The sequence below is a fragment of the Frieseomelitta varia genome, unplaced genomic scaffold (assembly GCF_011392965.1).
Source record: "Frieseomelitta varia isolate USP_RPSP 00005682 unplaced genomic scaffold, Fvar_1.2 scaffold_961, whole genome shotgun sequence".
In the NCBI taxonomy this organism is placed as follows: Eukaryota; Metazoa; Arthropoda; class Insecta; order Hymenoptera; family Apidae; genus Frieseomelitta; species Frieseomelitta varia.
The window spans coordinates 237,429-261,517 of record NW_025110769.1 but is presented as its reverse complement, the minus strand read 5'-3'; the positions used below and the strand labels follow the sequence as shown (position 1 = coordinate 261,517).

At 38.9% G+C, this 24,089-nt stretch overlaps 1 protein-coding gene across 7 annotated transcripts in view; it reads left to right on the top strand.

Annotated features, from left to right (window-relative positions):
- Positions 1–24,089, top strand: part of LOC122538123 (transient receptor potential-gamma protein) — a 115,802-nt gene that overhangs the window by 67,493 nt on the left and 24,220 nt on the right. For all 7 annotated transcript variants that reach the window (XM_043671915.1, XM_043671918.1, XM_043671916.1 and 4 more), the window contains one exon: positions 18,203–18,459. In XM_043671915.1, the coding sequence (XP_043527850.1) occupies positions 18,319–18,459 (141 nt within the window). In that variant the 5' untranslated portion in view covers positions 18,203–18,318. The remainder of the gene's footprint in view (positions 1–18,202; positions 18,460–24,089) is intronic.

Sequence of the window (24,089 nt, the reverse complement as noted above, 5' to 3'; positions counted from 1 at the left end):
ACTCGCGAAAGCATTCCAGCATTTTACAGTATATAGGGTGTCTCAGAAAGGGTAGTTCAGCCGAGTGAGAGTCTACGTGAAGAAATGAGTCGAGAAGAAACGATAAATTTTTTTCATCGAAATTTTCTCGAGTCTTCGTTCTCGAGAAAATCGAATTGAACAAGTATACTTGAATGTTGATTATATATTGATTATAACCGCGACAAAAAAAGAAGGGAATAATTGACAGAAGGTTATTTTGCGTGCGAAAAATAAGAAATGAATGTGGAATACAATTTTTTCATAAGATGCTTCGTTTTCGAGAAAATCGAGTTTGAAAATTGATTGTATATTGATTATAGATGTGACAAAAAAAAAAAAAAAAATATTTGATAAGAAGTTATTCTGCATGAGAAGATAAGTGAAAAATATGCTTCGTTTTCGAGAAAATCGAGTTTGAAAATTGATTATATATTGATTATAAACGTGACAAAAAAAAAAAATATATTTGATAGAAAGTTATTCTGCATGTGAAAATAAGTAAAACATATGCTTCGTTTTCCAGAAAATTGAACTTGAAATTCGATCGAACACACGTGTATTAAGGCAATTATCAACAGAACATATTCAAAGTCTATTTTTTCGAAAACGAAGGCTTTAACGAAACAATTTTGTTCGACTTTTTTCACATTGTTGTATTACCCACCCTGATATACCCTGTATATTACGCGTGCTCAACGAATTATGTCACTTCGAATTACGTCATTTTGTTGTCACGTCGCTAAAAAATTTTGAAATAGCTGACCAATGGAAATTCTATAAACTCCGGAACTAGAATATTTTTCGAAAAAAATACTACTGAAGTTCGAAAAAAAAAAAAAAAAAAAAAAAAAAAAAAAAAAAAAAAAAAAAAAAAAAAAAAAAAAAAATAAAAAATAAAAAAAAAAAAAAAAAAAAAAAAATGAAGAAAAGAAACAAAAATAATAATAAGTAAAATATTAAATATTAAAAAAGAAAATCATTATAATAAATATCAAGATAAACAAAAAAGTCAAACACTTCATGTGTTACGATCGAACAGTCAATACGTACATTATGTATATTCTCTAATACATAAACGAGGAGCACGCTCAGTGTTTTCTCTGCCGATGAAGTGAACTGAAAAAGCAAACAGACAAGGACGGAACCGTCGGATTGAAACGCACGGAGTTTCGGAGTTTTCTTTTTTTTTTTTTTTTTTTTTTTTTTTTTTTTTGTCGAAACGTTTTTGTTTGTATCCTCTCTGACGGATCAACCTGAACATCCAGGAATCAGCGAAAGAAAACAGTCGAGGAGGGGAGGAGGAGTTATTATGTCTGGCGAGGCTGTTCCTCCCCGTGGATCGAGATTCACCGTGGGGGTGAACGCGCTATGTTACGTAATGGGTTCGCACGTGTATCGCCGCCGGCAGGGGCCGATGAACCGACGCCGAAAAGAAAGACGATAAAAAGAGATACTCCGTCTCCGCGAGAATTATTAGAGACCGAGTGAAATTTATCTGCGGCAGAGGACAGCCGAAATTGTACCGAGGCTACAACGAGCCGTTCGAAGGAAAAGAAACGAGGATAAATGAGAATTGAAAGAAAAGTCGATTGGATCTGGCACGGAGAGCCTTTGAAAATTAGCCGCTCGTGCTTCTAATATTTAACGGCACGTGAGACGATCGATGACAATCGGTCGGCTTCTCGATTAGGCGACCATTGTCACGATAATGGGAGGAGATTACTGCAGAAGAAAAAAAAAGAAACATATCGATCAGGTCATTAGCACTGAAGATGATAATCACTTTATGTCATTTCTGACGTTATCGTAGAAGAAAACGCAATTGTAACGATCGTCGGTTGTCCAAAAGTCGAAGTATTAAAGTTGTACTGAATATTAAAATACTGTAAGATTTTTCATAGCACACCTGAACTGAACTGACTTTATTAAGCTTCTTATACAGAGTGTTATCTAGGAGTTTTCCCAAAAAAGACAGACAATTCTGGTCGTGTTACCGTCGAACACTATCTATCAATCCATTTTTGGACATCGATAGAAAAAAAAAAGGAGCAGGCGAGCGACCAGTGGCAAAAAAGCCACGCTAAATCCGTAAAGGAAATTAAATTAACGTCCAAACGTAACGGGTGGCGTGTCCTGGTACGTCTCGGTAAAAGTAAAAAGTGAAAATGCAATCTCTCTGGGATATTCGCGAACGAGCGTCCGATTAAAATGCAATTTGCGTCTAGAAGGTTGTTAAAAAAAAAAAAAAAGAAAAGGAGAAATAGAAAGGAGAAATTCGGTTATCGCGTCCTGTTGCGCGTGTATTTTCGAGATACGTAAAACGGGGAACGAAGAAGCTGGCAGGAAAAACGAATGTGTGGCAGAGATCGAGAAAGCTGAGGAACTTTTAAATAGGTTCGTAGAATCTATTTTCAAAAAATGGCCTTGCATTGCAAGTCCCGATGAAGAATAAATAAATGTTCTTAGAAAATAAAAGTTTCCAACAGAATGGAACTTCTTTTTCTTTTTTGGTGAAATATAAAAGTAAAAATTTTCCCGTCGGAGGAACGGATAATTCGTTCAACAATATTTGAAATGTTCTCGATATTTGCGATTAAAAATAGATTTTTAATTGAGTGTTCTAAAATAACTCGTTTCCATAAAACTTTTATTATACAGATTCTACAATATCTGTTCCATGAGACAATTGTTCAAAAGTGTTCCTAAGTGCAACACATCCTCCTATAAAAATTTCACAGAAATGGATATCTTTTTACACGAAATATAAAGTGGTTAGTTTCTTCTTACTTATTTTTTTTCTTAATAAAACATCAAAATATAAGAGAAAACTAATCTCATTAATTTTAAAATAAATTCAAACGTGATTTTCTTTATTGTGTTTTAAAAATTATTTCTCCCAACTGTTGACCGCATCAGAGTGTCCGCAAATTAATAAAAAAATTAATTTAAAAAATTACAGATTTATTTCTGACCCACCCTATATACAAGTTTGAAGAGAATTGTCTGAAAAACGAAGAAAACCTGTTAATTTTGTCCTTGATGCATCGAATTTCTTCCGTGCAATCCATCGGAAAAGAAAACGGGTTTCCTTTTCGCCATTCGATGGAACGTCTCGTTGGAGAGAGAGAAAAAAAAGAATGAAAATTATTTAAGACAAAAGAGATACGAATCACGAGCGAACATTTCGCGGAAGCATTTGCCGCGAGAACTTGGCCGATTTATCGGCGACAATGGCCCGACGGATACTCCAGTTGACGAACAATTTCTGAACTTTCACGCTCGCGTGCGTTTCAACGCGCGGAATTTCGAAACGATGATTTTCTACAATACCGGCGGAACACGGCGTCGCAGCGGCTCACAAATATATTGTAGATCGGACAACGGTGTAGCCGATACGCGAGATAAATGCCCGTGAACGAGCTCGCAAGAATTTGTTCCGGTTAATTGGCTCGTGAAAGGGCAAAAATTTATTTCATCCCGATAAGTTAATCGGGCAGACACCGTTTGTAAAGAATTGAATTATTCACGAAATTCCTGCCGATCTCCTTTCTTCTATTTCCGTTGCACAATTTTCCTTTTCGCGGGGAAACAATTTTTTTCGATTTTTTCGTTCTTTTTCCTTCCAACACGGTGTGCTGAAATGGCTAGTTGCGAGAAACTGTGTACACAGGTTCCAAATTAACCCTTTTGACTCCATATTGACGTTCTTTGCACTAGAAATTAACCCTCTTGCAAATGAAATTCACTTCATTGTAAATCAAATTCACCCTTTCGCAAATCAAATTGACTTCGCGAATGGGAGAAATTTTTCCCAAAAATTAATATCCATGCAAGAAATATTTTCGCTGGCACCCTTCAAACCGTGAACATTTGGCGGATGTTATAAATCATTCTGTTGCAATTGTTACTCCTATAGATTGTCATGATCATCACATGAATATGTATACAAAACTATCCTGCGCAGAAAATCGTCATAAATGAGTCTACATGATAGAAATTTTTGATATTAAATAAGTGTCTTATGTTGATTTTATTAATTCAAGTACTGTTGCATACGTGTAATGAAATTTTCATTTCGGAATGATCATTACATCGGATTCTATTTTTATTGCTTGAGAAAACAAATTCGTAGAAAAACTTGATTTGCAAAAGAGTGTAAATAATTTACCAAAAATTAAAGTGAACTCGATCGCAAGAGGGTTAATCTCTAGTGAATATGATCTGCAGAATGTTCAGTCCGTAATGCAAAATTTGTAGATTAAAATTGAGTAAATTTCTAGTTTAGCTTTTCCAAGAAGTTTATCGTCGAACAAATTACAGCTACAGTTTGGGTAAATTTCTAGTTTAGCTTTTCCAAGAAGTTTTATAAGTCGAACAAGTTACAGCTACAGTTCTTGTTTAAAAAATGAAAGAAAAACGTCATACTTCAAAAATTGCAAACCGCTAAACTAGATATTTAACCAAAATTCCCAATTGTGCGATAAAAGTGCAAAAGAAATGAAGTGACGACTTTTATAACGCCTAACATTTGAAATGCACGAGGGGAACTATCGAAGGCGGAGGGGACTTATCTTCGTTTTCATGGCAAGGGGAATCGAATTGCCCATTCGGCGACACGCGCGCCGCTTCCCAAATATGATTTATCCATCGCGCTATCGATTCCTCATTTGCATGGCAAATGAGACGTTCCGCTGCGTCGCATTTTTGCTCGGTGTCCCTCGCCCGTACCCATGGATTTACGAGTTTTCATTCGAGTTTCACTCGTAACGTCGTCGTTTCTTTTAAAATATGCATAGAGAGGTAGGTAAAGTTGGGAGTTGGGTAAACCAGCGATGAAATTTCGCGGCGGTGAGAAGAATTTTCGCGCGAGGGATTTTTTGGAGGAAAGAAAAAGAGATTTGGGCTAATGCGTTCAGCCGAAGTGGGGACGAACGCACGAAACGAGGACGGTGACGATAACGGGAAAGGAAAAAAGAGAAGCACGCGGTCCTAAACGTTCGAAGTTGGCAGAATTTCAATCCCGAAGCGACGTTTATCGACTAGCGACCAGCGTGAACACGCCCTGCGTATTTAGTAATCTCGCGCTCCCGCTGACAGCGAAAGAAAGAAAAAAAAAAAAAAAAGAAAAGGGATCCAACGTATCGTGCTTGCACCATGTACAATATTTGTCACGGTGCATAAATTACGATCGCGTGCTGCTGGGAAATTGTAGAATTCAACTTGGAACGCTTGCAGTTTTAAAAACAGTTTTCGCGAAGTGAGAAACATTTTGAATCGCGAGACTGTCGTAAACGTAGGAGTTAAAATTTATTGCATAGCTCGGGTTTTCAAAATACAGTTAATACACTACTCTGTATAACTTGCACCAAATCTCAAAATCAGAGTTACAATCAAAGCCGATCGATCGCGTCAACGTGATTGTTGCCAATTACGTATCTCGTGAAAATGAAAAGAACATACGCAAACAAGCGTGAACGCAGAGATTAAGCTCTGGGGAGGAAGTATCGCTGGAGAGCCCGGATTTTTCACCGCGCGTTTACGTATAATTTCCAGCGTCTCGGCAGGATCAGGATTCCGGCGTGATGTATATGTCATCCGCTTATACACGTCGGGGAGGAGCCCAGTCCAGTTGACATTCGCAAACCATAATCCGTCAGCGGCAATTCGTATTCAAATAACTGTGGGGAGGGGGGGGGGGGGCACGTACGCGCGCGTGTAGGCGGCGAGCTCGCCGCTGCAAAAATTCACGAGGATCGAGAGGGGTAATGCGCGTTAATTTTTCTGCACCGCGCGCGACCGTTTTATTTTCCCGGGGAACCGACGAAAGAGGAAAGAAAAAGAAAGAAAAAAAAAAAAGGAAAAAAATAGAAGAAAAGAAAAATGCCAGGGATTCGAATGCGCGTGCAAACTTCCGTCTTCCGGGAATTTCATTTCCATGCAGATTTCGCATAGAAATGAAATTAAACGTTCCTCCACACTGCGGTGGTATAATAAAGCCAAGTCCTGTCCATTTCCTTGGCCACGGGGGTTAAACGTCGCGTCGCGTTTGTTTTATCGACGATCGTCATCGTGACGGCGCGATCTCGTGCTGGAAATTCCAAACGCCGGAATCAGCGGCGCGTAACCATCGAGAATTTGTACAATTCAATAGAGCTGGAGCACAGTTTCGAGCACGAGTTATCGATCGAGGCAATTAACTTGTACTTGCTCTCCACTCTAACCCTTCAACCAGGCCGAGATCGCCCTTAGATCGTTACCTGACAGCTGCGAAATTAATACAACGAAGAGCATAGCATGGTATTAGTGACAGTGGAGAGGTTTGTCGGTGGTTGAACCGATGTAACGTTGTAAAGGAAGATCGTATAACGATCCTCGTTTTTTTCTTTTTTTTATTTTTTTCGGTAAGTTCTTTACATATATCTCCATCAAATCAAAGGTATAAAATTCATCTACGATAGCCACGCACAAACCTTTCCTTCCTGTACGTAACTATATACACAGTGTCCCGGGATTTTCCCGCCAAACTGCGAGAGATTATTCTAGGGGCCAGAAGAAGAAAAAAATGTTATACGAAGTTTGCGAATTGACGCTTTGTTACAGAGATATAATCAAAAATAGATACTTAGTGTTTTACTGAGTTTCAGTATTTCAGTCATTCCTTTCCTTTGCACGAGCCTGTTTCATAATTGGAAATGATGTGTTGTTAAAGACAGATCTGCCCGATATCCTTCTAACTACGAAAACTATGCGATAAATATTCTAATTTTACCTATGGGGTACTTTGAAACAAAAGGTTTACTCGACCGAAGTGACTTCATACGAAGATCTTGCGCAGCGTATTAAAAATGCAAGACACACTGCATAGTGCAGTAAATTCAGTTTTTCGTCAATGTCAAGCTTGCATCCGAGCAGAAGGACTTCATTTTGAAATGTGACTTTAAAAATAGTGAGTAACTGTTTATCATTATTTGTTTATATCTTCTTAACAAAGAGTTGACTCGCAAACTTCGTATAACATTTCTTTTCTTCCTTTGGCTTAGATTAAGATTAAGATTTCTCGCAGTTTTGCGGGAAAATTGGCCGGGACACCCTGTATAGTGAGTCGATCCGACTCGAGAAGCCCGTGCATTCGGTTCACGTTCCCATCCTTCGTAATTTCGTTTAGCGAAGCAATAACCGCGCCACGTCGACGCCTCTTTCACCGAATTCCTCATCTTCTTTCCGAGTTTTTCTTCTTGCGAGAACACCGACCTCCCGACAATGGGACAAATCGCCGATAGTTCTGGCAAACACAAAAATGATTGCACGATAAATCTCGCAGCTTCCCATTGATCCCCCGAGACACGTTCTTTGAACCTGCGTCTCGTGCCTCGTCCGTACGATGACTTTGACTCGGTGAAACTCGTGTCCCGTTTGACTGACGGCTGCTGATTTACGCGAATAACTTTGGTTTACGGCACGAACACGTCGGATTTCGCTTCAAGGCAAGCCGTAAAACCGAGCCGTTCGCGTTAACCACGTCATTAGTCGTTCCGCAGACTGCCTTTGGCGGTGAAACTGTAATTCCGTTGTTGGTACCACGATGGGCGAACCAATCTGCTGCTGGATCGCAGCAGACATTTACGACTGGTTGAAGATCAGAGACCGCGGAAGGTCGTAGGAGAAGGAAAGTCCGATTTATTTATTTTTCTCGGGCGATTCGAGAATTCCAAGTTCCAAGGAATGTCAATCGAGTTAATGTTATCAGTAATCTCAATGTGTTTATTGATGCTCGTCAAGATTGGAATTAAAAGTGAAACGTGTCTCTGCTAATTGACCTGTCGTTAGCCGGTCACTAGATTAATATCGCAAATTACCGTGTCGTAAGCCGCGCGGCATATTTCAGTGAACTTTTCCGCGATTCGCCAAAGTACTTGAATACAGCACGTCGTATAGGGTGTGTCACACTTTTGTGACTGTATTACGAGTTACACGAGACTTTTCGAAACTTCATTAGCATTGTAATGAGGCGAATTTGCATGGAAGTGTCTCAAGATACTTACTGCGAATATACATTTCGTAGAGATTACGACAGTATGAATAGTTGCCTTAAACGGTTCAGTCGGCCTCGCCGAAGGCAGTCGCAATGCAAGTTCGAAATTTGTACCTTTTATTTGTCGTTGCAGCATAGAACAAATTCAATGATTATTCGAATATTCCTTCCGAAAGTTGCATCTGCAATAAATATCTTGCAACATTCACCTGTATTTTCGAATTTGTTCTGAACTTTGTCAAGGTAAGCACGCTGGGGCTATGCAACGTCAACATATTTCGTACAACGTAAATATATTCGCAAATTTGATAACAAACGTTCGAACATTTCCAGCAACTTCTTACGTAAAACAAGGTACGACCGACTACTTGCTCTTTGACTTTGTTTTAAAATTTAAACGTTCATCGTTCTTTGTAACTTTCTGTTTCTCTCTTTCTGGCGGAACTTGGAGCCATTACACCTTATTCTACAGTTTTTCTTTCTTCTTCTTTGATGTACATATTGTCGCCCAATTCTCTTGGATCTTATATACCAGTGAAGAACATAATTGTACCAGCGATAATGAAAAACTGTCGATAATTTAAAATGTAACTTTGTAAAGGATCGTATAACGATCTCTTCTTACAGTCTGAAGCTTCTATTTCGACAGTCGTGAGCACATTTTCTTCGAAGATAATTCTGTGTCGTAACGAGTGGAAAAGTGGGAGGGTATTTTTCTTTCCGAAAGCAGTAACATTCAAACCGAAATGTGAGACATTAAAAAAAATTTTTCACGACTAACAAGTCGATTATGGCCTTGAAGATTCAATCAACTCCTTACAGCTCGCTGTACGATTTTCTTCTCACAATTTTGTTGAAAACTTGAGAAATGTTAAGATTTCTTGAATTTTTGTCGTTTAACCCTGAAGTTCAACGTTCGATAAAATGGTGGAAAAGAAATCGTACAACAAGCTATAACGGGCCATCGTAAAAGGAAGATTTTAATCTTCGAAATAGCTATGGATCTAATCACATAGAGAATCTTTTGATTTCTTTACGTTTCACGCGTTTGAATTTCCACAATTTTCGAGAAAAGAAAGCATCCCTCGTCGTGATGTGATTCACTTTAAAAAAAAAATTACTCACAGTATCATCGACTTGAAATAATACTCAAATGGATCTTCTTTCGCAAAGTTCAAATGTTTCATTATCTTTCGTACGGTCGTAACACAATTCGAAACACGTATATGTATATTCTTATATTGACGATTCAACGACAGATCGAATCTTTCGACTCCGGTGCACGAATTTCATTTTCCCATACGAAAAAATGTTCGTACGGTGTCCGATTATGCGCGCTGTTCGGCAGCGATAACCAGCGTTTATGCAACGAAGCAACGCGATGCACGAAAATTGGCAGCTATTAGCGAGGGATAATTAGCAACGCCCCTTACAGTTCGGCTGATTACACGGCCGCTTTCGTGCCGAGTATTCGTTCGCGTGTGCACTCGCGCCGGCTCATTTTCTCTATGCAGCCGCCCACGCACACGATCGGGTAATTATTCGGGCATTCGTGTGCGAATTCAACCGTGCGAATCGCGCACGAATGAATATGCTCGATTGTTCGGCAGCTAGCGAGACCCTCAGCCGCATCAATTTTCTCCGGGCGGCGGCCAACTCGCGTGCCTGCACATCTACCTAAAGAATTATTGCATAACACGTCTAGTTCTCAGACTGGTACCGCTAGCTCGGACTGCTCGTTTTCTCAATTTTCGCCCGTTACGATCCATAATTGTTCAAGGTGTCAATGAAAGTGCAGCCTTTTGGTAATGACAATAATAATAATAATAAATCGTACTACTACTTCTCTTTAAATGTTTCTGTGTATTATTCAATTTGATGGAAATTTTTTGATATTCTAGACGGAATTTTTTTAAGTACAGCAGAACTTTATTTGTTTGTACGTATTATTTAGTTTGTATTTTTTGAGATTCTAGAATTTTTTAAATAGAGTTGATCTATATACGAATCAGTTAACCGAGCACCCACGTAGTACGATTTGTCTCTAGAGTGAAGTTAATATTCATATATTTTATTTTGATAAATAAATCTACATATTTATTTTAACAAAAAAATATAAAATGTTTATACAGATGTTTGTAGTAAGTAAATGTTATTTTTTACCAAAAGGTTCACCAGTAATCTACTCTCGCTCCAAAAATCCTGAACTCAGGAACTGATAATTGATAAATGCTTGTCAACTCTAATTATTCAAACAAATAAGAACAGAATATGGAAGAAGCTCTCTATTAAATAAACGAAGGTCCGTTACTTCAATTCTCATAGCCTGACCCTTTAAACCGAAATAACTTTTCACTTCAAAAGGAAAAGAAAGAAAAGAGAAAAACAAACTTACTTTCACAAATTTAAAAAGAGACGAGAGAAATTCGAAAAGCACATTTCGGCAATCGTCGTGTTCCCTCTAAATCTCAACGCCATTTTAAAAGTCATTGAAGCCACCAATATGGCTTCCGAACGGTTGGTATCGCTGAAAGGCCTTAACAAGAGGCCACTGGCACGGCGCCTGCACGAAAAGTGGATTTTCTGACAAAGAGGAGGAGTCAAGTCGGTGGACGAAAACGCGCGAGTGTCCAATACGAGGTAAAGGCTTTTCAAATGCCTGCGACGTTTTTCCAGAATGCGACGCGAACGCGTGCACGCGAGCACGGTTCCCGTGAAACCCTGGCACAAGTACAGGGATATGCAACAGGTGCAAATCACATGTAGGCTCGGCTACCGCATAGGCCAATCTGCAGTTCCGTCCTACTTCTGATCGTCGATTAAGTGGCAGATTTCGAAACTTCGACGATGCGTTGCCATTAGCCAGTTAACATCGTGTGTCTCGATCACGATCCTCACGAACTGCATACGTTCGAATCCTTCGATCAGGATCGTCCTTCGATTGAAAGACTTTCAGCGACGAGAAGAGACTCGAGAAGGAAGTCGAATTGCTCGAATTTCTTTTTTATTTGGGAATGAAATGTACGTTTATTGCATTTGCCATTTATCTAGGAAAAATGTGTCTGAATATGGTAATTCACATCTCTTATAATCATTTAGCAATGATTTCAGAGATGCATCTTTGCAGCAAGCTAATTTTCTTTTCAAATTACTAGTTTGTGAATTTTGTTAACGTTCTAAAAGTTTGGTATTGAGCAAAGAGAATTATGCATTCGTCTTTGTACATACGTATCTTTTGGCATATTCATTCAGTACATGTCATTCTCTTTGAAGTAGTTATTTTATTGCCCATTATAAAATCATGTACATAGCAAAGATTGTATCTTCCACAATTTTACATCAAAATTTATCAAAATCTTCTCGGTAAAGGGACAGTAATCAATTAGAATTGCAAAGACGGAACGGGATTAACTTCGTAAAATTCTTACTGGCCATCGTACTGGCCGACTCGCCAGGAGAATTGGCGACTGGAAGACATTGCAGAGCTGGCGGAAGTACTCTGAGCCGAAAAAAGAAAAAAAAAAGGAAAAAAAGAAAAACGAGCTCGTACTCTCGTAATATCGTGTCTTCGTGGCTCATTTCCTGCGCGGGGAATTTACTGCCGCGAAATTCTCGTGTATGAACCATGCGGGGTAATAACGCCACGACCCCGAGGAGTGGCTATGAAAAATACCTACACGCGTACAGAGAAACATGCACACGTCGCGCATAATCCGGAGGCCTTCGAGGTAATCGCGTGGTTATCGATCATCGTTCTGAAAAATAGTCTGGCAATCACCGTCCGCCAAGAAGAAAATCTTCTTGTTATTCTTCTTTCCTTCCTAGCCTGGCGGAGAAACGCTTATTTTTTGATCTGACGCGCGCCCTCTCTACGTCGGCTTCTCGTTGACGGCGTTCACGAAAGTCGCCTATCCATTACGCTCCTGTGCATGTTCTCACACACAGGCTTATCGATCTAGGCCCCCGGTGGAGGCACGCGATTCACGGCAAGCTCAACGACCCGTGCGGGTTCGAAGTTCCGAAAGTCGGGGAGATAACCACCCTTTGAATCATACGCCTTCCCGTCACCTTGCTTTTAAATCATATTCTTCGCTTCTCTCACCCCCTCTAAATCACGCAGTTTAGCGCAATTTCTCCAATTTTCATTTGCCAGTGGCCGATTTTCGAAGGGCTTGTTCTGTCGGTAAAGAAGAAATTGTACGCTCGGTGAAAAAGTTGTCGTCACTTTGCGAGAAAGAAATTCGCGCAACAAATCCTCAAGGGATCGTCGTGAAAAGGATACTTCCATCTTCCACACTGTGGTTTATTTAGTTGTGAGAGGACAATTTTAGTTACTCTAGTTACTCTAAAGTTCGAAATGATGAGGAAATATCTTTCAAACCTGCGGTTTAAGTTGAGCTTACGATTCATCAATTTTTTTATCGAGTGTACAAATACTTTCTGTATATTATTACACATAGTTTAATATTATATATACTTTAATATAATATTGACATTTAATATAATACATATACTTAATATAATACATATACTTAATATAATATTGACATTTAATATAATACATATATTTAATAGTAATATACCACTATTAGGAATAAGAGAGCGCCAAATCTTGAAAGACAAAGACAAATACGATACTTTTTCGAGTTTAATTCGCTTGAAGTTGAGTCGGTGTTTGCCGGTTTTAATATCGAATAACAGTACAAATGTTTGTGTAATTTTGTCATTATTTAATATCAAGCAGTTGTAATGTAAAAACACAGAGTAAATATAGTAAATAATAGTATAGTAAATACTATACTATACTAAATACTATAAATACAATACTAGTAAACTATAAGCTAGTATACTATAAATACTATACTATACTATACTATAAATACTATAAATATTTTAGTAAATAATAATATATTAAATAATAGTTCAAATGTTTGTGTAATTTTTATCATTTAATACCAAACACAGTAATGTAAAAACACAGAATAAATATAGTAAATAATAGTATAGTAAATACTGTACTATAAATACTATATATACTAGAAATACTATACTATAGTAAATAATAATATAGTAAATAATAATTTAAATGTTTATGTAATTTTTATCGTTATTTAATATCAAACAGTTGTAATGTAAAAACACAGAATAAATATAGTAAATAATAGTATAGTAAATACTGTACTATACTGTAAGTACTATAAATACTATATATACTATAAATACTATGCTATAGTACTATAAGTACTATAAATACTATATATACTAGAAATACTATGCTATAGTAAATAATAATGTAGTAAATAATAGTTCAAATGTTCGTGTAATTTTTATCATTATTTAAGATCAAGCAGTTGTAACGTAAAGACACAAGAGTTCATCGTCGTTTGCAACCATCGTCGAGGGATCTTATTTTCTGCAAATGGCGTCCTCATTGCATGTAAATCCGACCTTCGTTCCTTCGTCCCTCTTCCCAACGAGTTAAACACTTTCAAATGTATTTAAAAAGTTGCTGTTTCCCGCAAGTTTCCGCTCACCGCGGCCCGAAACGATGCAAGAGCTGTTGCTCGGGGAAGGCCGCGGCGTTTCGTTCGGTATTAAGAAACTATCTGAAACTTTTCCTGGCTATTTAAGGAGCCTGTCTTTCCTCGGGAGGAAAGTACACAAACGTTCCTGGCGATTAAAGGTTTGAAAAGTGTAGCCTGCCTGCCTGCCTCTCCACCCAGATGAGAAACCTGAGACTACGCGATCTCGCAGCTTTGAAATTTCCACGCTCTTTGAGGGCTGTTTGCTTGTTTACTTGCCGCGGATCCTCTGTTTTTGATAGCTCCGCAAATTTCATACTCTCTGCCGGCTATTTACGAAATTACGTTTCTTTCTTATTTTTCATTACGCCGTTACAACTGAATCGGACGAGATTCGTTGGAAAGCTGTAGCACGAGTCGAGATAAAGGTAATTTCAAGTTTCACATTATAGAAAAGCAAGTAGAATTATCAACGATTATTATTATTGACGATTATTCGATACTGTACATGAAGAATAATTTATTGTAATCCCTTTGAATCGCGACTTACACTGTTGAATATATTGTATTGTATACTGAATATATATTGTATCGTATATTGAAATAATCAAAACACTGAATTGCACTACATTAAACCAGTATTATTTATTTATTCGTATTCTGTGAATTGAACTGTCAGTGCACATACTAAAAACTTTACTTTCAAATTTAAGCTTTATTTCATAATATATCTGATAATCTAGTAAGGTATGGTACGATACATAATCCCACGTCACATTTCTTGCATATGTACGTAATATGTCTCCCTTCATCCGTTGTTTTCCACGCACTACATATTTGTGACTTTTTGTGATTCTATTTATTATTATACCTTTTTATTTTAAGGGTATCGAATGAAATAACTCTAAAACAATCATGGTTAAATAATACATGATTAACGGAAGATGTTTTTATTGTAATTACTGTCCATAACATTTGCCTATAGGTAACAGTAATTAAGGAGTTAAAAGTCCTTGAAATCGAAAGATTGTTGTTCTAAACGGTAAAGAAACACTGCTCGAACTATTAGAAATTTCCCTTCTGGTTCAAAAGAAATTTCATTGTTTTCGATAACGATCTGGCGATATATTTCTTCGATGATGCGTCCGTGCGAAGGAAGGGAATTAATATTCGCGGAGTCTCTCGAGGCAATTAAAACAAGCTACGAGCAGAGGAGCACGCAGCGATCGTTAGGAATCTCCAGCGTGAGTTATCGTCCGTGCATAATGTCGGTAATAAAATTCACTCGACTGTGGTCAGCGATCTTGAATCAGTGAAAAATGGGAACGCTGGGAATTAGAGGTGAGAGAGAGAGAGAGAGAGAGAGAGAGAGAGAGAGAGAGTTAGGCTTTTCGAGCTAATGACTCGGACGGCACCGTTGGAAAAAAAAAAAACAGTTCTCACGTTCGGTGATTTAGCCGATCGAACGTGATCGAAACCGCGATGAACAGACGAGGCCGCGATCAAATAAAGTTTCAGATTAAAATAACAGCGCGTTTTATTTCTGTTTGCGTCGTTATCGACTCAGAGGGGATTTCGACGAATGTAAATGGTACACTCGTAACGATGCGCAACGCCAGGAAATATCCAGTCCTATCGCGTAGCGTTACATCGCTTGTCATATTTTCCTTTTCTTCTTTTTTTTTTTTTATTATCATTTTCGTAATTATGTAGGGCGTAAAAAATGTGGATGCACCGCGGATCAAAAAGACATTGGTAAGTCTGGATTTTTATATCTTTTTACGAAAGCAAATAATATACGTTTCTGTAAATACGTTCGCTGCGCATAGAGTAACGTGCACGATCCAAGCAACTTCCAAGAATATAAGTTATAGAATAATAAAAGAAAGAGAACAAGAAATGTAAAAATTCGAGAGTCAAAAGAAATATTGACACACTTGTAATTCCACTGCTTAAATCTGCCGAATGTTATTAGAAATTAAAGATATAAAATATCTTTTCATAAGTGCTAGAATATTATCAAGTGCTAAAGCTGCGAAAGAAAAAAACCACCCCTCATGTGTCAATATCTTTTTGAGTCTCAAATTTCTATGTTATTTGTATTATTATTGCACAATTCATTATTGCTACTATTTTTGCATACAGTGCACTATTTCGTTGATGTATCATTCTCACAAAAGTATTCCAAGAAAACTAGTGGCTGTGGCAATACTTTTTCGACCCACCGTCGTGTGTATCCCGGCGCTAAATTTCGAGAAATTTTTACTGCATAATCGTCTATAATTTACAATTATACAATATATACTATATAATATACAATATAATATACTATATTTTACTATATACTATACTAATTATACAATATAATTATACTATATTTTTAAATATTTCGCGTCAAACGCGAAATGTCTTATGGTAATGAAAGATCGTGTTATAGTAATGAAAGATCGCTTAAATAGTTGGCAGGAAAATTGCGAAGCAGGGGATTAACTTAGAAGTCGGGGATGAACAGATAACGTTATTAACGGTTCGACAGTGAATAAATTTGCATTCACCCCGTTACGATATGCATAATTGATGCAACGTTAAAACGAACTATTTAACCAAATTTCTTCGTTGTAGGAGAGGAACTCGTTCTATAGAACGAGCGGAGAAGTTTCCTGGATTTCGATTCGTTTCGGAATACAACCCCCGGCCATCTCGCCTCGAGATCTATTCGACGCGTGAAACGCGGTTCACGCACACATCGTGCTTTATGTAAATCATCGGTCTCTTAACGATCTCGTTGCGCAACCTCGCCCAACAGTAACGCGACGTTCGATAAATTAACGATGAAACCTCGCCGCACTCGTGATAGGTATTTACTCTTGAGATTAATGGCCGCAGAAGGAATTGTTTCGATCGGTTGATCCACTCTACCCCTCCTCTGTTCGACTTTAATTCTTTCACTTCGAGTTCGAAAGGCATTCTTGCTTTTAAATTTATCGTTCGACAGGATGACAATCCTAAGCGTTCTTCCAAGTTATATAGAGGATTTCTCTGAAAGAAAATGGAGATTGGAAAATTTTAATAAATACCCATTTGAGTTGTTGTGTACAACAGAGGTATTTAATAAAGATTTTACAACACCGTGGGGCGAATATGTCATTTGAAAGTTTTGATAAATTAATTGAAAGAATGCCTAAAGCGGTAGACAGTTGTATTGAAAAACAGAGGGGGATTTGTTAACGAAGAGCATTTTTTTCACAAATTTTCTCTGTTTTCTTTAAATTCTGTATTCAACTAACGTCCATAGACGTTAATATTTTGGCAATATGTGAAAAGAAATTCTTATCACAAATAAAATTACTTTGAGAAAATGAAAGTTCCTTCCTTAATGCGATGCACAATATTCTCTAACTTTTCACTTCGACTCCTCCGCCGCGAATTTTATTCTCGACTCGTCGCTCGCAACGATAATCGGTCGCTGTGCGCTTATTTAAAAAGAAAGAAGAAAGAACAGGAAGGTACAAGAGGCAACGAAACGGTACTTGCTCGCTATCGTTTCCCGAAGGAGCACACGCTGTCGGACAATCACGGACAAATGGGCCGGAAGAATTAGAAAATCGGCCGGGAAACGATAACGAAACGGCGCGGCATTGAGAGGAGAAACGTCGTTCCGTTGCCGCGCGCCATTGACGGCGAGCGAAATAACGCTACTCTTTTTCCCCCGAACAATGCGTTTGTTAAACGCGATCGGGGAAACCGCGTGACGATCCCCGATTGTTTCTCCACAATGAATCTATTTCATGGCCGAACGGTTCGCGAAAGTCGTCGTTTCATTGAGAGAGGGGCACCTCCTCGCCATCGTTGATTCATCGGACGGGGCGTCAGTTTTCATTCACGATCAACGTCCACGAGATTGTCCACGGTGGGTATCACTGCCGCTGTAATCGATATCCTCGGAGCGGAGAGCTCCGAAAATTACGTCGCAGAGTTGCCGACGCGCACTCGGTACGCGCGCGTATGTTTGCGTGAAACCAATAAGGGTGAGTGTATTCCGCGATCCATCATACGTTTGGATTACCAACAAGGGTGTATCTAGTTCCGCCGGCCGCTTCGTCGTTTCGTTTGTCCTCTGTTAGATCCCTGCCATTCTTCCGTGCGCGCGGCGCACTTTATTTAAATCCCCACCGATATGACGGTCTACCGACATGATGAAAATGGTACGGTTACTGTTAAACATGTGCTGCCTGTACTGTCGTATTATTCCATCGAATCGAACAGGGCATCGGCTATAGAAATGAAACTGGGAGCCGGGTATTTTCCGTCTGTCGGAGAACGGGCAAATATCGCGACTGCAAGTGGGTAAAAAAAAAAAGAAATATATATATAATATATATGAAAGAAATATATATATTATAATATATAATATATATAAAAGAAATATATATATAATATATCTGTAGTAATGAAAAAGAAATATATATAAAAATTTAAAAAAGAAGGAATGGAAACACGATCGAATCGCAAATTCGAGGAAATTCTCTCTTCGCGAATTAGCGAAGAATAGACGAGTGCTTTGCCTTGTCTTCAAGGGTGGACTATATTTCACGAGAGTAAGAATAAATGGACCTGTCTGTTTCAGAAAGCGCGCACGAAGATGAGGAGCATGGCGCCAGGGGCGCGAGATCCCCTGGTGAAAGCGGTCCCGGCGAAGAAATCGGTGCTACTGACGAGGATCGCGCAGATCTCCCTTTGAGGATGGACACCGACATGGCCAGGGGTTGGAATTCCGGCGCCAGGGGCGGCTTCCTACGGGGCATCGGGCAACGCGTAAGCTTCGACCCCGAGGCACCGCCGCCGCCACCCCAACCTGCAAGAAAGATCGACGAAAAGGTCAAGGTAAGTTCCTGAACGTCGCGCAAAAACCTCCAGTTCCATCATCCAATACGACAAGTTTGCTAAGTATCTCAACGCAAGCTGTTCGACCCCGATTAATAAATTGATTCCCGGTTCTGTTTTCCGATTAACAATTTCTCATCGAAATTATATCGATTATCTGCGAGTATATGGACTAATTAGAGAGGGATTAAAATTGATTGGAAATTATTCGTACGCAAGGGCTGGCTACTCGTCGAAACCCGCGTGACACGGCTGATTAGTAAAATCCATCAATTTTGTATTTGTCGCGGACAGGATCAGTCTTTTCACAAAAGTGAAAAATTCCCGATTTTAACTCTTTCACATTCAGCCTCTTTGGGATTAATCCCATTTTGCTTTATTTTTCACTGCATGAGAGAGATCTCGGCTTAAAAATTTCATTTTATTTAAATATAAAAGTATATGGCATTATTGATATTACTGTACATTCATTCAAATTACCAAAATTTATTGCGTATTACAGAGAAACAGAATTTATCAATGGAATCATCAAGTTCTTGATCAAATTGATTCGAAGTCACAATTGTCGTCGTTACCACTTCCAAATGATGCAAATTTTCTGCTAGTTTCGACATTTACTGATCTGCGTTTCATAGACGAGGCACAACGAAATACTTTTGTGTACGATAACTTTTAATACTTTCTTTCGCCAGCGATTACGAGCTCATTAAATATTAGAGATATCCACAAGTAATATCATTTTTCTCAAATTTAATAAACATCGCCACCTAGTGACAATAATTCAGAAAAAAAAAATTTAAATAAAATAAAATTTTGTACAATGTCAAAAAACGACATTATTTATGCGTATCCCTTTGAAGCGAGCCAATTGATTCGAATCTTTTGACAAGTTAGACTTCGTCGTCCTAAACTTTGGCACAAGAGACGTATGACGATTCTAACTCGTTAAATGTATCCAAGGTGCCAACAGATGACGTTATAATTTCAAGATAGAGAACCGAAAGTACTCGGTGCAAACAAAATATTTCGATTGTCGGCGCGAGGTTTAATGGACTTGCAAGACGTTAAAGGGAAACGGGCGTTTAACAGACGTGAGGAAGGGAAAGGGAAGATTAGGAGAAAGCGGTCGAACGATAACTGCGTTACGACGCCGATCCAATTTGCAGAAACTCGACGTTACGAGTCAGGAGTACTCCTCCCGTCTGCCTTTTTTTATTGCCGCCTATTCTCGACAATCTTCTCGAGAGGAACGCGATTACTTCTCTCCGAGCTCTCTTTCTCTCTCTCCTTCTCACGTAATTTTCGACAATCGCAATTAAGATAATCGACCGATCGACGGAGACGATTAAGGACGACTATCAACGAGAGATCGGCGCCAGAAATTTCGTCCACGCGATCTCTGTTCCATTCGAATCGCCCATTCTAGCAGCGTGTATCTCTCGCTGGCGATCAGAGAGAAGGATGAGCAACCAAAAATTGTTTTATCGATGCTACGACCGGCTGAGGATAACGCGTGCGGTGTTACGCTCGCTTTTACGAGTGGACTGTGAAGCTTTCGTTTCTGCTTTTTATTGCCTCGTAAAATCTCGATCGAGTTGATTTCGAGATCGAGGCGAAAAGTACTGTGTGACAGTTCGTAATTCAAAAATGTGCGTATTTACGAACGAAGGTTCCTTCAAACGCGATAGCAAACGCGATTGGTCCTTTCATTGCCTTGTGACGCACTGGGTCGGATCCCTGCTTCGTCAAGCTGTTCCGAAATCCCGTGGTTTCGCTGAAACGAGTCGAAATCAATCTTCCACGCTTTCATCTCATCTTCATGCTATCCGGAACACCGGCGATCTATCACGATCGCCTTTGTTTCGCGGGACAGCGATCTGATTCACGGCGCGGACGCAATGCGTTAAAATCTCTTGGAAAATCCGCGGCGAAAAGCTGCTGGTAAATCATTCAAGACGAACCCTTGAACGTGATCTTTGGTTTCGAGACTAGTGCTACCTCGAAAAAGGACCAGCGAAAGCTCTCAACCACCCTAGTTATGTTCTTACCGAATCGGTATTACGGATACCGGTATTTTTAGGTTACTATTCGATTACGTTTGATGAAACCGAAATGGTGTAAATGCTGATACAATGCTATCAAAACGATGTTAGGTCGGTGAATGTATTTCGGTAATATCGGTAAATAAAATATTAATATATTTGAAAAGGAAAAGGAGACAATGATTAAATGTTTTCATAAAGCTGCCGATAGTAAATTTCATGATGCTTGTACACTTACACTTTGTTAATTTTTATTAGCTTTTTTATTCGTTTTTTTTATTCTATTTATATTAGCGGCTAGCAAACGCGTTAAGGGCTACCTAACAAAATATTAATTATTGTTTATGTTAACAATTTTCAGGTTCGAATATTGTAGTTCTTCAAATGTCCGAATATTTTTTGTTTTGCCACGCTACATTTCGACATAGTTCAGTTTATTGTTTGATATTAAGAAAAGTATGTGCAATTTATGTTATTATAAACTATAATGAATGTGTTCTATTATATTATTAAAAATTAATTCAAATTTACTATTATAAACAATCGAAATCCACAACAATATTTTGAATATCACGATGTCCAAATATTAATAAGAGTCATTGTACGTAGAAAATGAAAAATGTGTTTTTGTCAGTAAAGTGGTACGGTGCCGGTATATATTTCGGTATTTTTACCGCTGTGGATATCAAATATCGATAAAATACGTATGAAAATTTTAGTACCGGTATGACCGTCTTATATATACCGGTACTAAAACCGATTTCCCAATAATAGTTACATTGCGATAATATGGGAGCAAATATCGGTATAATACCTAAACCTCACAATATTTCGGTTTCAGTCTCTGGGTACAATGCCTAAACCTCGAAATATTTCGGTTTTCTCTGGTTCTTACCACGCTCTATTATTTCGCTCCTTGAATTTTTCCTTCAGGCCGAAACAGCGACAGATCAACGTTTCGTTCGCCGTTGTCTTAGATCTAACGATCTTAGAGTGGGTTACGGATGAAAATTCTTGGCGAAAGTCGGCTGGAAAAGAGGGGTGGGAGATAATGAGGCTAGCGAGAGAGGTAGGGAGGAAGGGAGGCACTCGGCGAAATGCGCGCGAGCTCGCGATTACCCCTCTCGGCTTCAAGAAGATGACATACTGTGCCAAGGGCCGACACTGACAGCGAACGAGTGTTTGCCCGGCGCACCCTAATTGCCGAGCCGCCACACCCTCGGCAAACACTGTCCATCAACCTTCTACCATCTAGCCACCACCTTTCTATCGGCCCCTACCACTCGACCCTTTTCCACCGGGACCAAATATATGTACATATGTACGTACGTACATATATGTATACCATACAGAGAGTGAATCACGTGTATAACTTGCACACCTGAAATAACTTTTAAATGACGCGACTGATTAATGAACGATTGATCAATATATAAATGTTGTATCGTACAAAAGTGGTCTTAACGGTGGCGAAATATCAAGTTTCCAAGTTTACAAGGTTATCTCTATTTTTTGCAATTGGACCATATATTTTCTTTTCATTAGAAGTCGAAAGAATGTTAATTAAAATCCAAGTAAAAAAGTATCGAGTCACATTGGTCTTATAGGTAATGGCGAAGGAGATGTTTTACGATCATTTCTTTCGAGGATGAAAACCGCGTAATAATATTGTCGGATAAACAGTGTTATTATCTCACATTCGGACAATTCATTCAGTTTAAATTCTGTATTTAAAGCTATTTCAGGTGTGCAAGTTACATACGTGAGTCATCCTGTATAGTGTACGTACACGCAGCAAAAACAACGTGGAACAACTTTACGATTAGGAACGCCTAATTGCTAAAGACGCTGACATTAAGCCGCGGGGTCACGTCTCGCGTTGCCCCCTCGCTATTTCATTTCCGTTTCGATCGTACGTGTGTTTGCGGATCATAATCGTTTCGCTGGTCCCTCTCTCTTTCTCTCCTTCAAAACTCAATGCTTTACGTTTAATGTTCTTGGTTAACGTCTTCGACAAACTTCCTGGCTTTTACCTCCTTGACACTGGAACAACCAAAGTGACCGATTTATAATTTTTGTTACAAAATGACCAGTTTATAATTTTTGATAGATAGTCAGAATCGATGAATCTCTACCACATCGTACATTTTTACATCTATAAAAATTTGTTTTGCGCGCCAATATTTTGTCCATCCAAAAATATCAGTAATTGCGAGTGAGACACGCGAGAGAAATCGCACGATCTTTAAAAATTATATTTATTAATCGCTAACATGCCGTTTCGCCGTTGCACATTTCGAAATGCAATTCTCGAATGATCGAAGGGACGACGATAAACAATTACTTGGCGCAACAAACAATTACACTGTAATCACGATTCCTTGGAGCAGCGGTTTTGTCTCGAGGATTCCGGAGATTGAAAAGTTTGCACGATCCCGAGGAACAATGTCCCGCTGCGAAGAAGGTATAGGTACGAGCATAAAGGTTAATACCGCTTTTGAATAGAGTAAGGGGTGTAGGAAGATGGTATTGTTTTCCACTCACGCTTGATCTTCACGTGTTGCACCGGTCTTCTTTCCCTGTCCCGCGACCCAATGGCCAGCATAAAGAGTAGTTGCCTCTTAACAAGAGGTTTCCACGATCGAACAATGAACGGCTACCGGAGCCGTTAATTACTACCCTTGTTCTTCCCGCGATCGTTCCAATTTCAACTGGACCTTCGATCTCTTCCCCCTCCTTTCCTTATTCATCCACATTGTCTCTCGTGTATTTCTCCATTAACTTTGACTGCGGCGCGCTTTCAATCATTTCCCACTATTTCTGTCGTTCTCTCGATATCTGAGAGAAATATTGGCAAATATCGGTAACCAGGGGGTGGGTTTTACTACTCGAAAGTTTCGAAAGCTAAAGAGAATTCGAAACTTGGCAAATTCCCTCGTGATTCGAAATTCTCGATACTCGGAGAAGAAAAAATACAAAATCAATCGGTAAAGTTCATTTGCAGCACTTCATAAAGAATAAAGAATGTCCGATTTATCCGTATCTCGAATGTTCGGGCGTGAAACGTTTCGCGGACGCGGTTTTTGTTTTTGAAAAATGCAAACAGATCGATCGTAATTCTGAAATGATAGTAGAGTGTAAAATGTCGAAATCTAGAGAAATTATCGAAAAAGGATTATGCCAATGGTATACTGTACATACGGTCGATAGAAAAGAGAAATAGATTAAATTCAGAAAGAGATCGGATGTTAGTGTTTAAAAAAGAAAAAGAATCTAGATTAAGTACATTTGCACGTCGTTCTATTTTCGTTCGTATCTTGTTCGTCGTATAAAAATTCCACATGGAAGCGCTAAGCCCTTAACTTCTCAAAACGAGAGATTCCTCCCGCGAGATCAAATCAGCGCTTCAAGCTTCGAGTGCCGAGAGTTTCGAGTGTCGAAAGTTCCGAGGGTTGCGAAATCTTGCGAAGTTTCGGATACGAGTACCGAGAATTAATATTACGGAGCACTGTTTTACGAACAATTGCAAGCAGATTTTAATAATCCTCGGTCCTCCGTATCTAACGTTGAAAGAGTTTCCTTCGGCGT